The following is a 21,308-nucleotide window of genomic DNA, read 5'->3' as shown; positions in this document are numbered from 1 at the left end:
CATGCTCGTCAGGAGCCAGCGCTACACAAATAAACATGAGAGCACCTAGAAAATTGTTGCAAATACAAATGTTTAGGCAAAGTGTTGCATTATCTGCCAGAAATGCGCAGGGGTGGCAATAGTTTTGGCCATAACTGTAGACAGAGCTTTTTTTTTCTCAGAGAAAAGGTGCAGGAACTCCTCCCTTCCGAGCCACCCTTGACTCCACCCCCTACCAACCTCCGAGCACCGTTCCTGGGTTCCACCCCTCACCCACCTCCCAGTCACACCCCCTTTAGAAAATACAGAAACCAGTATAGTTTTGTGATGCTAAAGTATTTTGTATGGAATTTAATAACAAAGGCAGTAAAATAGATCTAGCAAAAACCCCAGTGACAATAGATCCACCCCAGCAACAATTGACTCCCAACAGCCAGCATCAATATACCGTCCATCAGCCAGCAGATCCCTCCCAGCAACAACTGACCCCCTGCAACCTAAGACCCACCCTCGGCATCAATAGATCCCCCTCCAGCAACCATAGATTCTCTAGTAGCCAGCATCAATAGACCCTCCAGCAGCCAGCAACAAAGACCCCTCCTTCAACAGTACATTCCGCCTAGCAATGACTGACCCCCCCCCCCCCAGAAACAATAGATCCCCCACAAGCAACAGAGGAACTCCCCAGCAACAATAAATCCCCCTTCCTTGGCAAAAAAAATAGATCCCCTCCAGCAACAATATATCCCTCGGCAGCCACCATCAATAGACTCTCCAGCACACCCCAGCACCTCTTTCCATTACATACATTGTTTGGGAGATCCTGGAACTGCGTTCCCCTCCCCCCATTCCTGCTGGAAAAAAAGCCCTGACTGTAGATATACATTAAAAAAGGTTTTTATAATTTATTTTTTTATAAGTGACCAAATAATCTATGTTCTCAGCTGCATAGGGGAATTAGAGAGGTGGGGGTTAGAGAAACAGCAGAATACTGATCTTTCCAGTGAATGGGATTGCAGGGGAGAGGGGGGTGTCGGCAGAAGTCTTGATCATTGGACAACAGGCAGGCTGAGCTCGCAGCACAGCCAGGAAACTGACCACACTGTAATTTATGTGCTTTAATGCATAGCATGGTCAGTTTGCAATAGGAAAGCAGGGGGCCTGGCAGGATCACCAGGTATTTCACACAAAGGAAACAATACAAAGAGAACAGCATACGTTTAACACAAGTACATGGTACAATTTACACATATCAGGATAATAAACTGTAATGCCGCGTACACACGATCAGAATTTCGGCCAGCAAAAGACAGATGAGGGCTTTTCATCGGAAAATGCCATCGTGTTTAAGCTCCATTGGAATTTAGCTGGCAGAAGTCCCACAGCAGAAATTGAAGAGCATGTTCTCAATTTTCCCGACGGAAAAACTTTCAATTGGAAATTCTGATCGTATGTATGCAATTCCGACGCTCAAAAACTCGCGCATGCTCAGATTAAACTACGAGATGGAAGCTATTGGCTACTGGGTATTGAATTTCCTTTTTCTAGTCCCGTTGTACGTCACCGGAATTTGGTGTGACCGTGTGTATGCAAGATAGCTTGAGCAAAATCCCGTCGGAATTCCATCGGGAAAACCATCAGAGATTTTTCCGACCAAAATTCCAATGGTGTGTACGCGGCATTAGGGTAACCTATCCTTTAAGCCTCTAATTCTTTGTATTATCCCCTGACATGTCACTAGTATAGTACAGTTCTCTATGGAAAGCTGCTAAACTAGTAAAACAGAAAGGAAAAAAGATCATGTCCGTGCCACCATCTTGCCGTCTTCTCTTCAGCCAGCTGGAAGCAGAGAAACATGGGAGGCATTGGGACCTCTACTATAAGTTGCCTGACTTGGCAGCATAGAGGGGGATGGGGGATCTGAGTGTCCACATCCTTGAGAGGGGGGGTAATTGCAGTGGGAGGGGTAAGACTTAAACTTTTCACCTTGGTCAAAAAGATTTGGAGGGTGTCTTTATAAAGCGTGCATGCATTGGACAGAGGAAGGGGAAATACTTTCCATGAGCTTTTTGGATCTAATAAGATAACTGGATACTTCCATCATTTTGATATTTTGCAGCTTTTTAAACTCCTCCATGGGAAGTTGACCTTTTCTCATTCTTGCAAGTGTTTGCTAAATCAAACTTACATTTAGCAAGCACAAAATTAACTCTCTATAATGGGCTTGCTGGGATGGATAAATAGTGCAATAGCGGGGCTGATGCACTTGCCTTGCCTGAGCAAATTGCTACTAAATGTTCCTTCCAATGCTTTCCATTGGAGGGAAACCAAGGCCAAAACCCGCCAACTCTACAATTGAATTGAATAAGGGTTGTCACTTTGGGAAAGAGTGCCTGTGCATACACCTTGCAGGTAGGATTATCGGGCATCATTTTATTAAACGCAAGAAATTTTGATACGTTTTTAACCACTTTAGCCCCGGAAGAATTTACCCCCTTCCTGACCAGAGCACTTTTGCGATTCGGCACTGCGTCGCTTTAACTGACAATTGCACAGTCGTGCGACGCGACTCCCGAACAAAATTTACATCCTTTTTTTTCCCCCCACAAATAGAGCTTTCTTTTGGTTGTATTTGATCACCCCTGAAGTTTTTATTTTTTGCGCTATAAACAAAAAAAGACCATTTGGAAAAAAAAGCATTTTTTACATTTTGCTATAATAAATATCCCCCAAAAATATATAAAAAAAAACAATTTTTTTCCTCAGTTTAGGCCAATACATATTCCTCTACATATTTTTGGTAAAAAAAAAAATCGCAATAAGCAATTGATTGGTTTGCACAAAAGTTATAGTGTTTACAAAATAGGGGATAGTTTTATGGCATTTTTATCAATTATTTTCTTTTTTACTAGTAATGGCGGTGATCAGCAATTTTTATTTTTTTTGTGTCCTAGGTGCGTGTTTCTAACTGGGGGCATGGCTGTCTATGACATGTTGCTGATCTCTGCTCCAATCACAGGGAGCAGAGATCAGTGACACTGTCACTAGGCAGAACGGGGAGATGCTTGTTTTTTAGCATCTCCCCGTGAGGTGATCCGTCCGGTGCGCATGTGATGGCATGACGGCAAATTTAAAGGGACGTACCTGTACGCCCATTTGCCTGTCCAAGCCATTCTGCCGACGTACATCGGCATGCTCCAGTCGGGAAGTGGTTAAGAACTTGCTGACTGTGCTATAGTTGAATGATGGCTACAGTGCAGCCAGCCAGTTCTAGGCTGGCATCCTATGACGTCTTCCTGTGATTGTGCCCACTGCAGTGCGTGCCTTTAGGTCACAGCTAATCACAGATGGAGGTAAAGGGCCAATCACAAAGGACACGATGTAAACCCAACCCGGTTATCAGCATTCCTTTCCTCGCGCTGTGAGAGTGAGAAGAAGAGAGCTGGTAGCCGGCTTGTGTGAAAGGGACATCTACACTGATAATCGGGGCTCTGATTATCAGTGCCCACCAGTGTCATCTATCAGTGCTGCCTACCAGTGCCACCTATTAATGTTAATGAGTGGCACCTCATAAGTGCACATCAAGGAGAAAAATGTAGTTTTCAAAATGTTATCACAAACTATGAAAACTTTATTTTTTATTTTTTTTCTGCAAAATTTTATTGTTTATTTAGCAAAATATAAAAAACACAATGGTGATTAAATACCACCAAAAGAAAGGTCCATTTGTGTGGAAAAAAAATTATAAAAATGTCTTCCTATGGGTACAGTGTTGCATGACCGCGCAATTATAATTCAAATTGTGACAGCGCTGAAAGGTGAAAATTGGCCTGGACAGGAAGGGGGTAAAAGTGTCCAGTAGGCAAGTGGTTAAATTGTACAGAAACCCTAAGGGCCGGTTCACACAGCGAGGCGCGGCGAGGCGTCTCCGACTTGCCTCGCCGCGACCTGCGGGGACCTCAGCGGCGACTTGCAGAGGACTTCTGTATAGAAGTCAATGCAAGTCGCCCCCGAAGTCGCCCAGAAGTAGTACAGGAACCTTTTTTCTGAGTCGGAGCGACTCGAGTCGCTCCTCTCAGAACGGTTCCATTGTACAGAACGGGGGCGACTTGCGGGAGCGAGGCGAGGCGAGCCGTGTCGCCTCGCATCGCCTCGCTGTGTGAACCGGCCCTTACATTGAATGTTGTTCATTTCCTCCTTTTTGGTCTGTTAGGACTTGTTTAGACTTGCAGTTTGGGGCCATGTAAAGGCAGTGGACAGGTCGGGCTGCTGTGCTTCACATCATCTACAGTAAAAATGAGCGATTCTTTCACGTTCGGCAGGCAGGACCCCGCCAAACCCAACTCCAAATTATTCAAGCGAATCGGAGCATAAACTCCCCATATTTGTTTGCAATGTATATTCATGTATATCACCTCCTCCACACTTGTTTTGTAGTTCTGTCCTTGGATGGTGACTTTGTTCCTGTTTAGAACAGTATGTAACCATTGTCACTCTACTGACATGATCACTAGTTTAAAATAAAGAGAATGGAGACCGAAAAAGAGAAAACAATGCAGCCACCACACATAAGAGCCGGTAAACTGCAATATATTATATTTTTGGTGACTTTTCAGAGGCATAAGTAGAAGCTAAATCGTTTTGGCACAAAGCTTGAACTGGATCCTTTTTATTTAATCCAAGTTTAAAGAGACCCTGTTGTCAGACCATTGATTTTAACAACATCATTTCCATAGGATTATACAGTGGGAAAAATAATTATTTGATCTCCTGCAGATTTTGTACGTTTGCTCTCTTACAAAGAAATGGAGGGTCTATAATTTTTATCATAGGTGTATTTTAAATGATTGAGACCTAAAATCCAGAAAAAACACATGATATAAATGTTATAAATTGAGTTGCTGTTCAGGGAGTCTAATAAAGTATTTGATCCCCAATCAAAACATGACTTCTTACTTGGTGGAGAAACCCTTGTTGGCGAGCAGAAGTAAGATTTTTCTTGTAGTTGGTGCACACATCTCAAAAGGGATTTTGGTCCATTCTTCTTTACAGATCTTCTCTAAATCCTTAAGGTTTCTTGGCTGTCTCTTGGCAACTCAAAGTTTCAGCTCAATCCATATATTTTCTATAGAATTAAGGTCTGGAGACTGACTAGGCCACTTCATGACCTTAATGTGCTTCTTCTTGAGCCACTCCTTTGTTTCCTTGGCGGTATGTTTTGGGTCATTGTCATGCTGGAAGACCCATCAAATATCCATCTTCAGTGTTCTGGCTGAGGAAGGAAGGTTCTCACCCAAGATTTTACAATACAAGTCTCCCTTCTTTAGGCCCCTCAATGCGGCAAAGTTGGCCTGTACCTTTTAGCAGAGAAACAGCCCCAAAGCATAATGTTTCCACTTCTATTCTTGACAGTAGAGACGGTGTTCTTGGGGTCATAGTCTGCATTTTTCTTCCTCCAAACATGGCACAAGAAGGCACATGTACAGGCCTGTCTGAAGGTTGCAAATGAACAACTAAATGATTCAGAGAAGGATTGGGAGAAAGTGCTGTGGTCAGATGACACCAAAATTGAGCTCTTTGACATTAACTCGATTTGCCCCAGTAGCTTAAAAAAAAGGCTATGTAGAGAAGTGAGGGAGAGTGGATTAGCTGGGGCAGCACAGACAGTAATCAGACTTTCTCTTATATTCACTGACCGACACAGCTCCTCTCTTAGCCATTGGGTTGTTATGCCTTATTACTAGGAGATACTAGGCATTAGTTATACAACACTCAGAACTCTTAGTTCCGCCCAGGGGGCGGTCCCTTGGGCAACAACCCTCCAGCCTGCCATGCAGCCATCAATTTTATTTTGCCTAGTGAAGAAGGACCAAGGAACCCTGCGGGCCCATCGGTCCATGCTTTTTTTTTTTCTGCAGAAGCGTGACTTTTTGCGCAAGATGATTGATCCTGTGATCTACTATCAACAGCCGTCTGGGTGACAGGCTGGATACGCTTATCCTTGTAGTCTCCCAGTCCGGCCATCGAGCGCGTGGAGGCCGCAGCTACTCTCTAGGCAGGCCACAACAAAATCTCAGCTCCAGAGGTGGTCGGTGAGCTTTTATGCTCCGGGGCATACATATGACCGGGCTACTGATGTCTGCGTCACAATATGCCGGGCCAGCAGCCACCCTGTAATGATCAGTGAGTGGGTCTGTGATGGAATGTCTCCCAGCTCTTCAGGACTGGTAAGTACAGCTCTCCCTGCCTCGGCGGGGCTGAGCAGCTGGGCATTCCCCGGGAGGTCGATTCGGGGATCCCTCATCTCCCTCTCTTCTCTCCCTGTCCCTATCTTCCCCCCTCCCTGGATGCTGCATGTGGCTGCTGAGCGGTGTGTGTGTCTATGCAGGGGCTCTCACCTGGGGGGGGGGGGGGTGTTGCGCTGGCTAGCCGTGTCCTGGGTCCTGTTCCTCATGCCCCTGGAAGGTGTCTGTGAGGCTGTGCTCACCACCATTGATTTCTCCCTGTACTTCATGGAGTTGCTTCGGCAGCCATTTTAGGTGTGGGCAAAGGCAGCATGCTCTCCTGGGCTTCAGCGGCCATTTTCCTGGTGATTTACTATTCAGAACACCAGCAGTCATTTTCTTGTAGCCTGAACATGTTTTTGAGCGTTCTCTAGCAGCAGCATGTGCTCCTGTGCCCTCATAGCCATTTTCCCTGTGTTTTTTATGTCCTTGTGCTGGACACTGGGTGGCCATTTTCTTGAAGCCTGAGCATACTTCAGAGCGGTTTTAGCGCCATTTGCAGCTGCTTCCACTGACACGGCACTGTTTCCTCTGCACCGGGCAGCCAACAGGGACTACAGGCACTACCTGCTGAATAGCGCAGAACTCCTCAGGGTGGTGAGTCCAGCGGGAAAGAGCCCCTCAGCCAGCAGCAGTAAGGAGGGTGGGACTGTCACTGTCCTAAGTCAAAAGGGTGGCAGACAGGGTAGGGTCAGCATGGCTTCAGAAACTGGTGTTTCTTCCCCCGAAATCCAGGCAACCGTGTCCCCTGCAACGGACCTTTTCAGTCCCCAAATCCATGGCGGTGCGTTACCCTTTTGAGAAAAGCCTTCTCAAGAAGTAGTTGGCTCCTCTGGTCGTGGACTCCTCAGTATCCAGGTTAAATAAAGTAACCACGATCCCGGTAGAGGGGACTCCTGCATTTAAGGATCCCAGGAACAGGAAAGCCGAGGCAGTGGCTCGTTCCTTGTTTACGGTTGTGGGGTCCGCCGTGCAACCAGTACTGGGGTCCGCACTTGTGTCGCAGACACTGAGTGGGCAAAACTGTTGCACCGCGAATTGGGAGAGCAACAGGCTTCTCCTTTCTGCGTGGAATTAGCAGACCAACTAGTGCAAGGCCTTAAGTACGTTTGTGACGTGCCCCTGGATACTCTTCCTCTGTTATCCAGGGCTTCAGTGTCAGCAGTGGTGCTGAGGCGCCTGATTTGGTTAAAATGCTGGTCTGCTGACCAGGCATCCAAGAAAGCCTTGACGGATCTTCCCTTCTTTGGATGACATTATTAAAAATGCCACTGGTGGTAAGAGTACCCTACTCCCACAGGCCAGGAAGGCTAAGGAGCCACGCCGTAGGCAAGGGCCCTCTTTTTCCGCTCACAAACGGCTTTTTCGTCCGGACCTGTAACCACAAGCCTAGCAAGTCACACAAAAGTGCTACCGCATGAAGGTTTGCCCCCACCTATGTCTCGGGTGGGGGGGTCGCCTTTGGGAGTTTACAGCCCGGTGGTCCTCTCGACTATCCGACCAATGGGTTTGCGATCTGATTTCCTCCGGCTAGAAGATAGTTTCTATCTTGGCCACCAAACAGATTCTTCCCCTCCAGCATACCCATATCCCCGGCTCGCCGGGAGGCCCTCTTGGGGGCAGTAAGAGACCTGCTGAGTCGCGGGGGGGTTGTTCCGGTGTCTTGTAAAATAGTGTCCTCCATCAGATGGTGTCCCCTGCGTACTGCGCATGCGCAGTACACAGGAACACAGATTCCGAAAATTGCCGAGGATGAACGGCGCCTGCGCCGTGAGTCCAGGTTCTATCCCCACTATCCAAGTGGACATAGAGTTAGAATAAAAAAGAGCCGAGCGGAGCGAGGCCGAGCCCGAAGCGTGGCGAGCGAAGCTCGCCCGCGAGGGGCCCTCTAAAATTCTTAACCCTATGTCCGCTTGGATAGTGGGGCTACCTCCTCCACTCACGGCGCAGGCGCCGTTCAGCTTCGGAGTTTTTCCGAAGCTTCGTCTGCTCCGTACTGCGCATGCGCAGTACGGAGCGGACAGCATTTGATAGGCGGACACTATTAGGCAGAACACCGGACTCGGACCGTTCCCAGAGATTATAATCAAATCTGTTTGGACGTACCCCTTTCTTCTTGGGAACTACAATCTTGGACCTAAAAGCCCTCAATCACTTTGTGAAAGTGCAGAGGTTCAGAATGGAATCCGTTCACTCAGTAGTCTCTGCACTCCAAGGGGACTCCTTGGCATCCTTAGACATCCAGGATGCGTACCTGCACATACCCATATGCCTTCGGCATCAAAAGTTTCTGCAATTTGCAGTCGGGAAAGCCCACTACCAGTTTGTGGCTCTCCCTTTTGGTCTGGCACCAGCCCCCCGAGTCTTTACCAAGGTATTTGCTCCAGTTTTGGCGTTGCTGTGGCAACGTGGGATCGCGATCCTGGGATGCCTAGATGATCTCCTCCTGAGGGCATCTTCCGTCTCAGAATTAGAGGAGGATGTGGCGATCACCATGCAGACCCTGCAAGAATTTTGGGTGGCTGTTGAACCTAAAGAAGTCGGTGATTGTACCAACTCAGTGTCTGGAGTACTTGGGCTTGCTGCTGGATTCCAGGGAATTGAGAGTTTCTCCCTTCAAACAAACTGCAGACTCTCAGATCCACGTTAAACTGCTGATGAACCGCAAGTGGTTGTCGCTCTGCTTCTGCATGCGAGTCCTGGGGCTCATGGTAGCCTCCTTCGAGGGAGTACCATATGCCCAGATCCACAGTCCTGCAGAAGGAGATTTTGACAAAATGGGACAAATCTCAGTTGTCCCTGGATCGCCAGATCCAGGTGAGCCAGTCAATCAGATTCACTGATGGCTGAGGTCCCCGGTGATTCAGTCCGGGAAGTCGTTCCTACCTCCTGAAGTGGACAATGATCACAACGGACGCCAGCCTATCCGGCTGGGGTGGAATGATGGGGGTTCAGTCGGCTCAGGGCCTCTGGTCGGCGGAAGAATCCAAGTTGCCGATCAATCTACTCGAGCTAAGAGCGATCAAGCTGTGCCTCTCCACATGGTCGATGAGACTTCAGGGGCGTCTGATCAGGATCCAGTCAGACAAAGCCACGGCTGTGGGATACGTCAATCACCAAGGGGGAACTAGAAGCTCACCTGCTGCTCAGGAGGTCGCTCACATACTTTGGTGGGCAGAGCGACACGTACCGGCCCTGTCAGGCCATTTACATGCCAGGAGTGGAGAACTGGCAGGCGGACTATCTGAGTCGTCAGATGCTGGACCCAGGAGAATGGGCGTTGCATCCGGAGGTATTCAGGCTACTATCCTGAGGTGGGGCACACAAGACATGGATCTTCTGGCCTCCCGTCTCAATCGAGATTCGTGTCCAGGACAAGAGATCCATGGGCAGACGCGTCAGACGCGCTGGTGGCTCCGTGGGATTAGTACCAGCTGATCTACGCCTTTCCTCCACTAAAACTGTTACCGTGTCTGCTTCGCAGAGTGGAGGTCGAGGGGATCCCAGTAATACTGATTGCCCCAGATTTAGCCTCAACATCCCTGGTACGCAGACCTAGTGCCCCTGGTGGCGGACACCCCATGGCAACTGCCGTTACGAGAGGACCTTCTGTCTCAAGGTCCGATTCTCCATCCTGCTTTACCATCGCTGGCTTTAACGGCATGGCTATTGAGAGCCAGGTGTTGAGGAACTGGGTTCTATCGGACTCGGTGATCCCACATATGTTGAGGGCGTGGAAATCTTCCTCTCGGAACATATCATCGTACCTGGAAGGCCTACATCTCCATGTATGAGGAGAAAGGATGACATTCGCGCTCCTTTTCCATATCCAGGATCCTGCTGTTTCTTCAGCAAGGAGTAGACCAGAAATTGGCGTTAAGCACCATTAAGGGGCAAATTTCAGCCTTGGCTGTCTTTTTTTTTTTTTTTTTTTTTTTTTTTTTTTTTTCAGCGAGCCCTGGCATCTCACTCATTTAGTGAGTACCTTTTGTTCAGGGGGTGCAACATATAGTCCCTCCGGTGCGTCCACCACTACCCCCGTGGGATCTGAACCTGGTGTTATCGGTGCTTCAAAAACCGCCATTTGGAAATATCAGGGAGGTTTCCCTGTTGACTCTTTCCCAGAAAATGGTCTTTCTAGTGCCCATCACATCGGTCGTTTTTGGAACTGGCGGCTTTGTCCTGCAAGTCGTTTTTATCTGGTTATCCACAAGGATAAGGTGGTGTTGCGTCCGCAACCGTCTTTTCTGTCGAAAGTGGTCTCGGCTTTTCATATCAATGAGGACATTGTGTTACCATCTCTGTGTCCTAAGCCGAAACACCCTAAGGAGGTGGCCTTTCACGCTCTGAACGTGGTTCGGGTTCTTAAGGTGTATTTGTCTGACTTCTGAAAGGGAGCAGTGGCAGACTCAGTTTGTTTCGGTGGCTGGTCCCAAGAAAGGCATGGCGATCTCACCAGCCACCTTTTTCAGGTAGATCAGACAGATTGTAGTGCAAGCCTACGCCTTGAAGGGGCAGGTGCCCCCCCTTTCCGGTCACGGCCCACTCCATAAGGTCAATCGGAACGTCTTGGGCCTTCCGACACCAAGAGTCTGTTGCTCAGGTGTGTAAAGCAGCGACCTGGTCGTCTGTCCACGCGTTTACCAAGTTCTACCAGGTAGACGTCAGTGCATCGGCTGATGCTTGTTTTGGCCACAAAATTTTGCAGGTGGCCGTATAATGGCAATTGAATATGCAATATATTTTCTTTTTTCCTGTTTGTTTTTATAAAAAAAAAAAAACAGTACTGTTAGTGCCCGTTCACACAGGGGCGACGTGACTTGCAGCGCGTCTCACAGACGCGACCTGCACACGACTTCAGCGGCGACTTGCAAAATGACTTCTGTATAGAAGTCAATGCAAGTCGCCTGAAGTCGCCCCGAAAATACTACAGGAACCTTTTTCTAAGTCGGAGCGACTTGAGTCGCTCCTATTAGAACGGTTCCGTAGTACAGAACGGAGCGCGACTTGTCAGGCGGCTAAGTCGCCTGACAAGTCGCGGTAATGTGAACGGGCACTTAAGTTAATGCGCTGTTGCATTACATTCTGCAGTTTTGGTGGGGTTGTGGTTAGTCACTCCTGTTGCGGGTACCCTCGTTTTGTGGTGGATCTCTCCACACACTGTTGTTTGTGCGTAAAGTTTCAGTAGTTCCCATTTATGATGATTGGATGAAGTTTTTATGCTATTTTCCCACCCCTCGTTTGGCACTGCTTGGGGACGTCCCAATGGCTAAGAGAGGAGCTGTGTCGGTCAGTGAATATAAGAGAAAATAGGATTTTTTTTTGTACTCGCCATAAAATCCTTTTCTCTGTAATTCACCGACCGACACAGCACCTGCCACTCCTTTTTATCTTTACGTTATACTGCTTGTTGATGTACTGATGGCTGCATGGCAGGCTGGAGGGTTGTTGCCCAAGGAAGCGTCCCCTGGGCGGAAGTAAGAGTTCTGAGTGTTGTATTACAACTAATGCCTAGTATCTCCTAGTACTCCTAGGGCATAACAACCCATTGGCTAAGAGAGGAGCTGTGTTGGTCAGTGAATTACAGAGAAAAGGATTTTACGGTGAGTACAAAAAATCCTATTTTTCCAGAAAAGGAGAGGGCTATGATATGCAAAAAGTGAGGGGTTGTGCTTGGAAACTGAAGTAGTCCAATTTTTTTAATGAGTTCAAAAGTACATTGCAAGTCAGTAAAGCTTAATTTATGGAAAGAAAGCTCTGCAAGTAAGCTTTTAACCACATGCCGAACAGTGCACAATGACATACATCGGCACAATTGCACAGCTGGGAAAATGGGCGTACAGGTACATCCCCTTTAAATCGTGGCATTGTGGGTGCGTGCCGCAAACTCCGTGCCTGCATGCCCCCGGCGGACATCAGTCATGTCACGGATCGACAGAACGGGGAGATGCCTAATGTAAACAAGGCATTTACCCGTTCTGCCTAGTGACATGACTGGGATCTACTGCTCCCTGTCATCATGAGCAGTGATCGCTGTCATGTCAGTAGTAGCCCACCCCCCCCCCCCCACACAGTTAGAATCACTCCCTAGGACACACTGAACCCCTAGATCGCCCCCTAGTGTTTAATCCCTTCCCTGCCAGTGTAATTTACACAGTAATCCAGTGCATTTTTATAGCACTGATCGCTGTATAAATGACAATGGTCCCAAAATAGTGTCAAAAGTGTCCAATGTGTTCGCCATAATGTCACAATGTATATCGCAGATCGCTGCCATTACTAATAAAAAAAATTAATTCTAAAAATGCAATAAATCGATCCCCTATTTTGTAGACGCTATAAATTTTGCGCAAACCAATCAATATACGCTTATTGCGATTTTTCTTTTATTTTTATTTAACCAAAAATATGTAGAATACATATCTGCCTAAACGGAGAGAAATTTGTGTTTTTTTTTTTTTTTTTTTTATATATATATTTTTTTTTTTGGGGGACATTTATTACAGCCAACGTAAAAAAATGTTTTTTTTTTTTTTCAAAATCGTTTTTGTTTATAGCGCAAAAAACAAAAACTGCAGAGGTGATCAAATACCATCAAATGAAAGCTCTATTTGTGGGGGGGGGGGGGGGGGGAAGGACGTGGATTTTGTTTGGATGTAGCGTCGCACAATTGTCAGTTAAAACGATGCAGTGCCGAATCACAAAAAGTGCTCTGGTCAGGAAGGGGGTAAATCCTTCCGGGGCTGAAGGGGTTAAAAATACTACATTTTATTAAGTTGATGACAGGGACTCCAACTTTTTGTCGCCATCCAGCCTGTTCCGGCTAACCCGTGCTATCACTGGCTACAGTGCAATTTTCCTCAGCAGGTCCCGCACAATGATTTTGGCTGTGGACCTGCTGAAACGCACAAGACTCTGTACCCAGAGCAGTGATCTGGCTGTTTCTTGTAGGAAATCTGTAAGTAAAAGCAACACATTACACATTTTTAGACACACAGTTAACTTCTTGACTGCCCCTATGTGTTAACCCCTTCCCAGCCAGTGTCATTAATACAGTGTCGGTGTACAGTAAAATCTCTGATCACTCTTAGTGTTAAGTTCCCCTGTTTAGAATTGGTTATTTGAAGTTAACAATGGTTAAGGTCATGCTGTTGTAAATCAGGATCACCTGACTGTAAGCGTAGGTAAATGAGATCCTAGGTACATCAAGTGTGTTTGCATTATGTATTATACAGTTATCTTAATTGTCTTTTTGGCTGTAGATTCTCCTGATGTTGCACTCTTTATGTACAGTGAACGCTTTGTTTCATGACTTCCAGCAAACAATATTTGCTCTAACTCTTTCCTTTTTGTTCCGTCCCACATCTCGGATGAGCTGTGACCAGCAGATGTAATTTGGTGGCTTGTAACGCATTGCTCTCCCTGTCCTTTCACTCCCTACAGTGCCGGGTAAGCTCCATTGTTGTGGGATTAGGTCACCACATGACCCGTCTTACACTCGCAATCACTTCACTCCCATAGCTTTGTATTCATAGTCAATCAGGATACAGACACGTGTACTGGGGCCGGCCTGCACTCTGCTTAATCATTGTCTGTACCAAGCAGTTGGGGAAAAACAAAGTGTTTATAGGCTGCCTTGGCTGATGTTTAACCGGACTTTCCTTAAGCATGCAATTCTAACATGTTCGTAAACTGGATTTGTTGACAGTGCGGAGCAATCTCTATCACATCGGCTGTTGAAGTCCAACATTGCAACTTTGTGGATGAGATTTGCGGAGAAGCGTCTGGATTCATGGGAAACCCCCTTTATTCTGTCCGGTAATGGCTCTCGTGCCTGGAACGCCACCAGGAGCCGAGGACTTCCTAGCTATTTCCCCAGGGAAGGGTTGTCTTCTTGATGAATCTGACTCCAGTGATGTGGATGAAGGCCTGCTCGATGACTTGGAGCTAAACCCCTTTGACGGTTTGCCGTATTCGTCCCGGTTTTACGAGCTCCTGAAACAGAGGGAAAAGCTGCCTGTTTGGAAAACCAAATATGTCTTCCTGGAGAGTTTGGTGCAGAACCAAATTGTGGTGGTGTCTGGAGGAGCCAAGTGCGGAAAAAGTTCACAAGTAAGTTTGCTGGTTGTTAGTGCTTTGCTTCTACAGCTTACAAAAGTTTAGAGTACAAAAGAAAAGTTGTCAGTAGAGTTACCAGACAAATCTCAAATTTAATTCTTAGAAAATTGCAAATGGTAAACTCATTGGGGCACAAATTTGCTGATGGTGGTACTGATCCTGGTGGGCCTTACAACAAGCCTCATGAAAAACTGTATGCCAACAAAGTTTGAATCCGAACAGAAACTGTAATTTCTTTAGGGATAAGAAAAACTGGGGTTACTATGAGCAATACACTCACATTTCAGCCTTAGGTCACCTTGGGTACATTAGGTCTACTTTTTTCTTTGTCTTGAATAGTTTTTATTCGTTTTTTTTGTTTTTATTAAAGATAAACTTTGCTCCCCTTTTTGTATTTTATTTTTTTTTTCTTATCCTCTTATTTTGATCATTGGGTTGTCCTAAATAAACATACCTGCACAGCAAATCCAGCTCCCGCTGTAACCTGCCATTCATGCAGATTTCCGCATCACCATCTTCACTTCTTACATCATCGGAGGCTGCCTATCTCTTCTGGGTTTTTGCAGCGGACCCCCTTATGAAACAGTGCAGCGCGTGCACAGCGTGTTAAAACCGTGTTTCTCAACCTTTTTTTCACTCAGGGTACCCTTTAAAATTCTGCACAATCTCAAGGCAACCTAGTCTAAAATTTAAAAAACTAAGCCGATAGTGTTGCATATTACAGAAACATCCACACAGGTAGGAGACCCAGCATTAGAGAAGAGATATGCCGCTTACACACGATCGAATTGTTCGGCGGCATTGGTCCGGCAAACAATCCGCCAGACTTTATACCGAACGGACTTGGCCACACACAGACGCTCCGAAAGTCTGGCGATTTCTAACGCGATGACGTACAGCACATACGACGGGACTAGAAAAAGGAAGTTCAATAGCCAATAGCTTCCTTATCGTACTTGCATCAGAGCATGCGTCATTCTTAGTCCGCCGGACTAGCACACTGACGAATGAGACTTAGAAAGTAGTCAAAACTACTTTCTAAGTCCGCCAGACTTTACAATGAAAAAGTCCGCTGGAGCCCACACATGATTGAATTGTCTGGCATACTGTGGTCTGGCGGACCTAGTCCGCTGGACAATTCGATCGTGTGTACGTGGCATTATTCTTCCAAAGCCAATACACCTTTGCACACTGGTGCTGACTTATGTTCCAATGTTTTTCTTCTCCCTCAGTTTCTCTCCCTCACTCTGCCAATGAGGGGCAGGAGAGGAGTGCTAACAAGGCTGCTGTGCAGGCGCCCGACATCCTCCTTGTCAACCAATGACCTCATTGGTTGTCAGGAGGCCAGTGACTAGAAAGTCGTAATGATGCACAATGAAAACCTGTGGCTTTGTGTAACTAAAAGGCAGGCTTCATCCACTCTCTGGCTTGTGTACCATTTTTTGGCCATTTTTAGGCATTCTGCTAAGGCCCGCCTGAAAAAACCTGAAGGCACTCTAGAGGCTGTGCTAGAGATTACCCTGAAATCATGGCATGGATATCCTAGGAGACTTTAAGCAGAGGGGAATATCCTTTCTACCTAGAAGAGAAAGTCAGAAGTGCAGGGCCGGGTCTTGCAAAAAAGTTTTTATAAGAAAAAACATTTTTTTCGATGTCTATTGATTATATAACCAGAGTAAAGAGAAGAAAGTCTGTAAATTGCATAGTTTAAAATCACAAGGGCAGTCTGTTTTTATTTTTATTTTTTAAACCTTTTTGGGGGTTACAAGTATATAATATAATACACGTGTACATCATATATATTTGATTAGGAGACAACATTGATCAATTAAAGTGTTCCAATGAGGCACATGTGTACGTTTAATCAGTTAGAGTTTTTCTGCAGCCTTTGAGGTGTAAGGGCCGGTTCACACTATTGCGATGCGAGAACCCTGCGAATCAACTACGGGTTCCCGCATCGCACCCGGCACGCACGGCAGTTCACACTGCCATATGCAAACTGCTGGGGAGTGTCATTATATGTTAACGACACCCCCATTTCAGCTCGCATATAGCACTGTGAACTGACAGTTCGGACGTGAATCGGATCGCATATGTGTGAACAGGCATGCGATACGATTCTGGTCCGAACTGAAAAAAGGGTCCTGTGCATGTTTGCACAGAATGCATTGAAATATCAGCCATACTATCTGTATGGCTGACATCGCACCTGCACAGACATTGCATGTAATGTGAATTTGGGGTAAAAGGGGAGAGGAAAAAGAGGATAGTGGCTGTGCACAGAGGCCCATGTTTCTGAATGATGGAAGGTCAAGCATTTAAGAGTGGTCACAAGTTGCAGGTAGTGTGTTACCCAGGGGGCTTATATGTAATGGAATTTGGACAATCTGTCACTATCAGTGGTGGACAGCATGTCATTGATGCATATGCAGTTTTAAAACTGATGTCCAGGTTTAGCCCTGATTCAGGTGCCACTTCAAAGTGGTGTGATTTTGGTCCGATTTTAAGTGCGATTTCAATGCGATTCATGACCATTTCCATTGGCTATGTCCAGTCAAAGTACAGTGTGTGACATTCCTTTTTCCTTCTAGCACAATTGCCGCCAACTGAAAAATTAGAAAAAAAAACTTGGGGTGCAGAGCTCTTGCCTTCCCTTTTTTTTTTTTTTTTTTTTTTTTATATTGCCATGGAGTTCCCCTTAAAATCCACCCCTGATCCGAAATGCCTGGTATGGATTGGGGGGGGGGGGGGGCAACCCCACGCATTTTTTATTTATTTTTTCCCCCAATTTGAATACAATTTTGAATACAGCTTTCAGTGTCGAGCCTGCTACTTTTGTTTTGCGAACAAAACTGTTAGTAAAAAAAGTGTTAAAAATAAAGTGAAAATTGTCTCATAGTTACGATGATATGACACAGGTGCGACTTCAGTGCGATTTACATTGGTCTATTCAAACTAGATTGCACTGAAGATGGGGAAAAGGCAATACATAAACTACTTTTCAAAAAGCACAATGTCAAGTCACAGCTATTAAGACAGAGCCATAGAAATGCATTAGGTGTGTCTTCAGGTGTGATTTGAAAATTGCATGTCGCACCGGTGGGCACATTTTCACTTTAAATAGTTTGAGCCAAGCTGGCCCAAACAAACTATTTAGAGTGAACGTAAACCTGGACATGAGCTTTAATCAATCTATGGGGTGTTAGGTGTTTTTCAGGCCTTAGTGATGGTCTGCAGCACCAGGGACATATTTACCTGTAATGAAGGTTGTCCCTTGTCCGACTGACTGCTGGATTGCGTAGAAATCTTCTCCCCGCTGCTGCCGGTTCCTCTCCACAGTGCTGATCTTCCACTGGAATTACCATCCGTCACTGCAAGTTTCAACTTCAAAGAACTTTCACTATTCTTTCCTAGTGTACAAAGTGTTCTGTGATTGGAGGGGGGGGGGGGGAATCCTGTCAGTCATCTGCCCATCATCCATTCACTGAATGCTTTGCATTCTCAGAAAGCATAGTGAGTGAGGAATGGTTATATGAGACTGTTACAGATCACTGCAGTCTCTTTACAACAGATAGTGCTGCGTTAAAACCATGCAAATCTATAATCATGTCAAACTGTTACCATGTGCTAGTATAAATAAATAAAATAAAAATATACATCCAGTTGTAATGTATCTTCTTGTGATTGTCCAAAAAATGTATACAATATTCCAGTGCAATTTATTACTCTTTATATAATAAGTGTCCAAAATCAAGGTGCAATTTACCTGAATCTTTACAAATCCTCAAAGGCCGTGCCTTTATATGAATCCACCACAGTGCTCCCCCATTAGAAATGCGCTCACCTTAATGTGTGACCTCGCAATTAAGTTCGATACGTTTTTCCCAAAATAAGCGCTTTCGTCACTCTGGACTAACAAGTGATCTGATCCTCCTCTCTGCTCCGTCGATGTTCTCCCATAATGACTCGCTATGTGTGGAAAGAGAACTCCATATCGTGCTTATACCATTTTAAACATAATACCATTTATTAAAATATGTGCATAAAAATCACATTTAATATGTGCTCCAGTGCATCAACTTCAAACTGGGTAAAGCAAATAAAATCCACGATGTTGCAGCAAATTTGTGCTTTTCCTTAGATGATACAAAAGCATCTTATCAGCCGAAATTGCCCCTCCCCTACGCGTTTCATTACAGGGTATTGTGACTCAACAGGGGGATTCATATTCCTATTCCTACAATAGGAATCCCCCTAATGAGTCACGAGATATTGGATACATTGTTTGGACAATCACAAGAAGATACAGTGCTTCAATTGGATGTATACTTTTATTTATTTATACTGGCACTTATACTAGCACATGGTAACAGTTTGACATAATAAACTAAAACAGACAGTGCTGCAAATCTATAATTATCTGTGCACATTTATATTGGGAGCATGTTTTTGCTGTTTGCTTAGGACACACATATTTATATTTTAGTTGCTCGCAAGAATTGCACATATTTTTAAGTCTCTTTACAAATGGCCACTACTGACTTCTAGGGTCTGAGGCTCTGTCGTGGATAAACCCACTATACTCTTGCGCTAATAAGCGCCCTTCTACTATAATGGTATAATGCACCTTTAAATTAACCCATATCTCCCCCTTTCCCCAGTAAACACACATTACCACATTCTTTCATCCTCACCTCAGCATGACCGCCGCTGAGCAGTTCACTGCTTCTTTTATTCACACACAAACAGGAAGCCACAAACTGTAAGGCTTGCCTCCAACAGCCAATCTCCTCCTACACAGGATGTGACCTCACAGGAAATGACCAAATAAGGATTTAACAACACAGGATGTGAATGTCAACACAGGAAATGACCAAATAAGGATGTAACATAGGATGTAAATGTCAACACAGGATAAACATATTCCTACAACAACCAATAAACAATGACTACAATTCCTGCTGATGGGAGCTTATCTGCAGGCTTATGTCTTGGCACCTCAAATATGTTGATCAGGCATACAGGGGTGACACGAGCGCACATCCGCTAAACCGATGGTGTGTTTGCAGAGCGAACACCCCCCCACCCCCAATGATCATTCTGTGCATTGCACAGGGGTCCTTCGCTGGTGGACATATCTCCACTCTGCCCCAGTCAGCTCTTTAGAGCGGGTTGCAGGAGAACGAACACTGGGAGACACTGACAATACATATTAAAATACATCTTCATAAAATTTCCACAACAGGCTCTTCACAGCAATGATCAAAAAGCTGCAGGTTTAGCACCAGGAAATTAAAATAAACCCTTGCTTCATTTACTCTGCACAATGTTTGACGTTTTTAAAGAGGAAGTAAACCCTGATGAGTTTACTTCCTCTTTCATTCCCTGCAAAGGCAAAGCATAATGGACTACTATGCATCGCATAGTAGCCCATTATGTGTCACTTACCTGACACAGGAGCCAGCGAAGTCGCCGCTGTCCCCTGTAGTCCGCCGCATCCATCTTGTTGGTGGGGTCTCGCAGCTCCGCCGCTGTCATTCGGCGAAGCCGCGATGACGTCACTCCCGCGCATGCGCACGGGAGCCGACACGCGCGGCAGCTCCGTCGCTGAGAATGCCACGCTCAGTGCGCCTGCGCGCCGCTGTCTACGGCGCATGCGCCGTAGACAGCGGTGCCCGTTTTCGGGCAAATATCTCCTAAACCATATAGGTTTAGGAGATATTGCTTGGACCTACAGGTAAGCCTTAATCTAGGCTTACCTGTAGGTCAAAGTGGTTTGTAAGGGTTTACAACCACTTTAAGTGACATTAAATTATATGTATTTATTCTCCAAAATGAATACATACACATCCACTACTCAATGGCACTGTGCCTATTATTTTTTATTTATTTTTTGTATTATTTCTTACTGTCAAGGTTGTCTTCATTATTGATTGAACCCTGGGAAAACATTTTCTTGGAGGCTTGCCCCCCCCCATCCAATTGCGCTCTCCACCGCAACATCCAAAAACACACACATATAGACTTCTGGAGCTGGTCCATAAACAAGTCCTTAGCTTGATCTGTAATAGTACGTACTCTCCAACTGTAGTAATAAAGGACCCCTCTCATCCATCAATCCACAGAACCACTCCCCCATACTACACTCATCATTACACAGGACCCCCCCCCCCTCCTCCATGCTACCCCCATCATTACACAGGAACCCCCTCCTCCATGTTCCCCTCATCATTACACAGGATCCCCCTCCTCCATGCTATCCCCATCATTACACAGGACCCCCCTCCTCCATGCTACCCTCATCATCACACAGGAACCCCCTCCTCCATGCTATCCCCATCATTACACAGGAACCCACTCCTCCATGCTATCCCCATCATTACACAGGAACCCTCCCCTCCTCCATGCTACCCCCCCCCATCATTACACAGGACCCCCCTCCTCCATGCTACCCTCATCATTACACAGGAACCCCCTCCTCCATGCTATCCCCATCATTACACAGGACCCCCCTCCTCCATGCTATCCCCATCATTACACAGGAACCCTCCCCTCCTCCATGCTACCCCCCCCCCCATCATTACACAGGACCTTCATGCTACCCACATCATTACACAGGACCCCCCTCCCACAATTATCCCTCTTATTGCACAGGACCCTCCTCCCCTATACTACCGCCATCATCACATAGGACTCCCTCACCTCCCCGCATTGGACAATGACTGGGCCCATGGCAGCTGCCCCTTTTTTCCCCACATTAAAGATGGCCCTGCTTACTGTGTTGTTCTGCCTCCTTGTAATGTCTTCCTGTGAACCAACAAACCTTTCACTTCTCTTCCTTTTTTTTTTTTTTAACAAACTTTGAACTATATGTAGCAATACCCCCATGGGGGTTGCTGATTTTGTTCATTTGCCTTTTGCCAGCCT

General features: G+C 46.0%; 1 protein-coding gene across 3 annotated transcripts in view; it reads left to right on the top strand.

The window, feature by feature from the left end:
* Positions 1–21,308, top strand: part of DHX32 (DEAH-box helicase 32 (putative)) — a 196,964-nt gene that overhangs the window by 29,172 nt on the left and 146,484 nt on the right. For 2 of the 3 annotated variants that reach the window (XM_077455499.1, XM_077455500.1), the window contains exon 2: positions 13,972–14,375. The exons of the other annotated variant lie outside the window; for it this stretch is intronic. In XM_077455499.1, coding sequence (XP_077311625.1) covers positions 14,085–14,375 — 291 coding nt within the window. In that variant the 5' untranslated portion in view covers positions 13,972–14,084. The remainder of the gene's footprint in view (positions 1–13,971; positions 14,376–21,308) is intronic. 3 annotated transcript variants of the gene reach the window in all.

This window comes from Lithobates pipiens, unplaced genomic scaffold, assembly GCF_037356315.1.
Source record: "Lithobates pipiens isolate NorthernLeopardFrog02 unplaced genomic scaffold, aLitPip1_a1.2 Scaffold_25, whole genome shotgun sequence".
Lineage (NCBI taxonomy): Eukaryota > Metazoa > Chordata > Amphibia > Anura > Ranidae > Lithobates > Lithobates pipiens.
The sequence above is the reverse complement of the archived record's forward strand: the minus strand, read 5'-3'. Positions and strand labels throughout refer to the sequence as shown.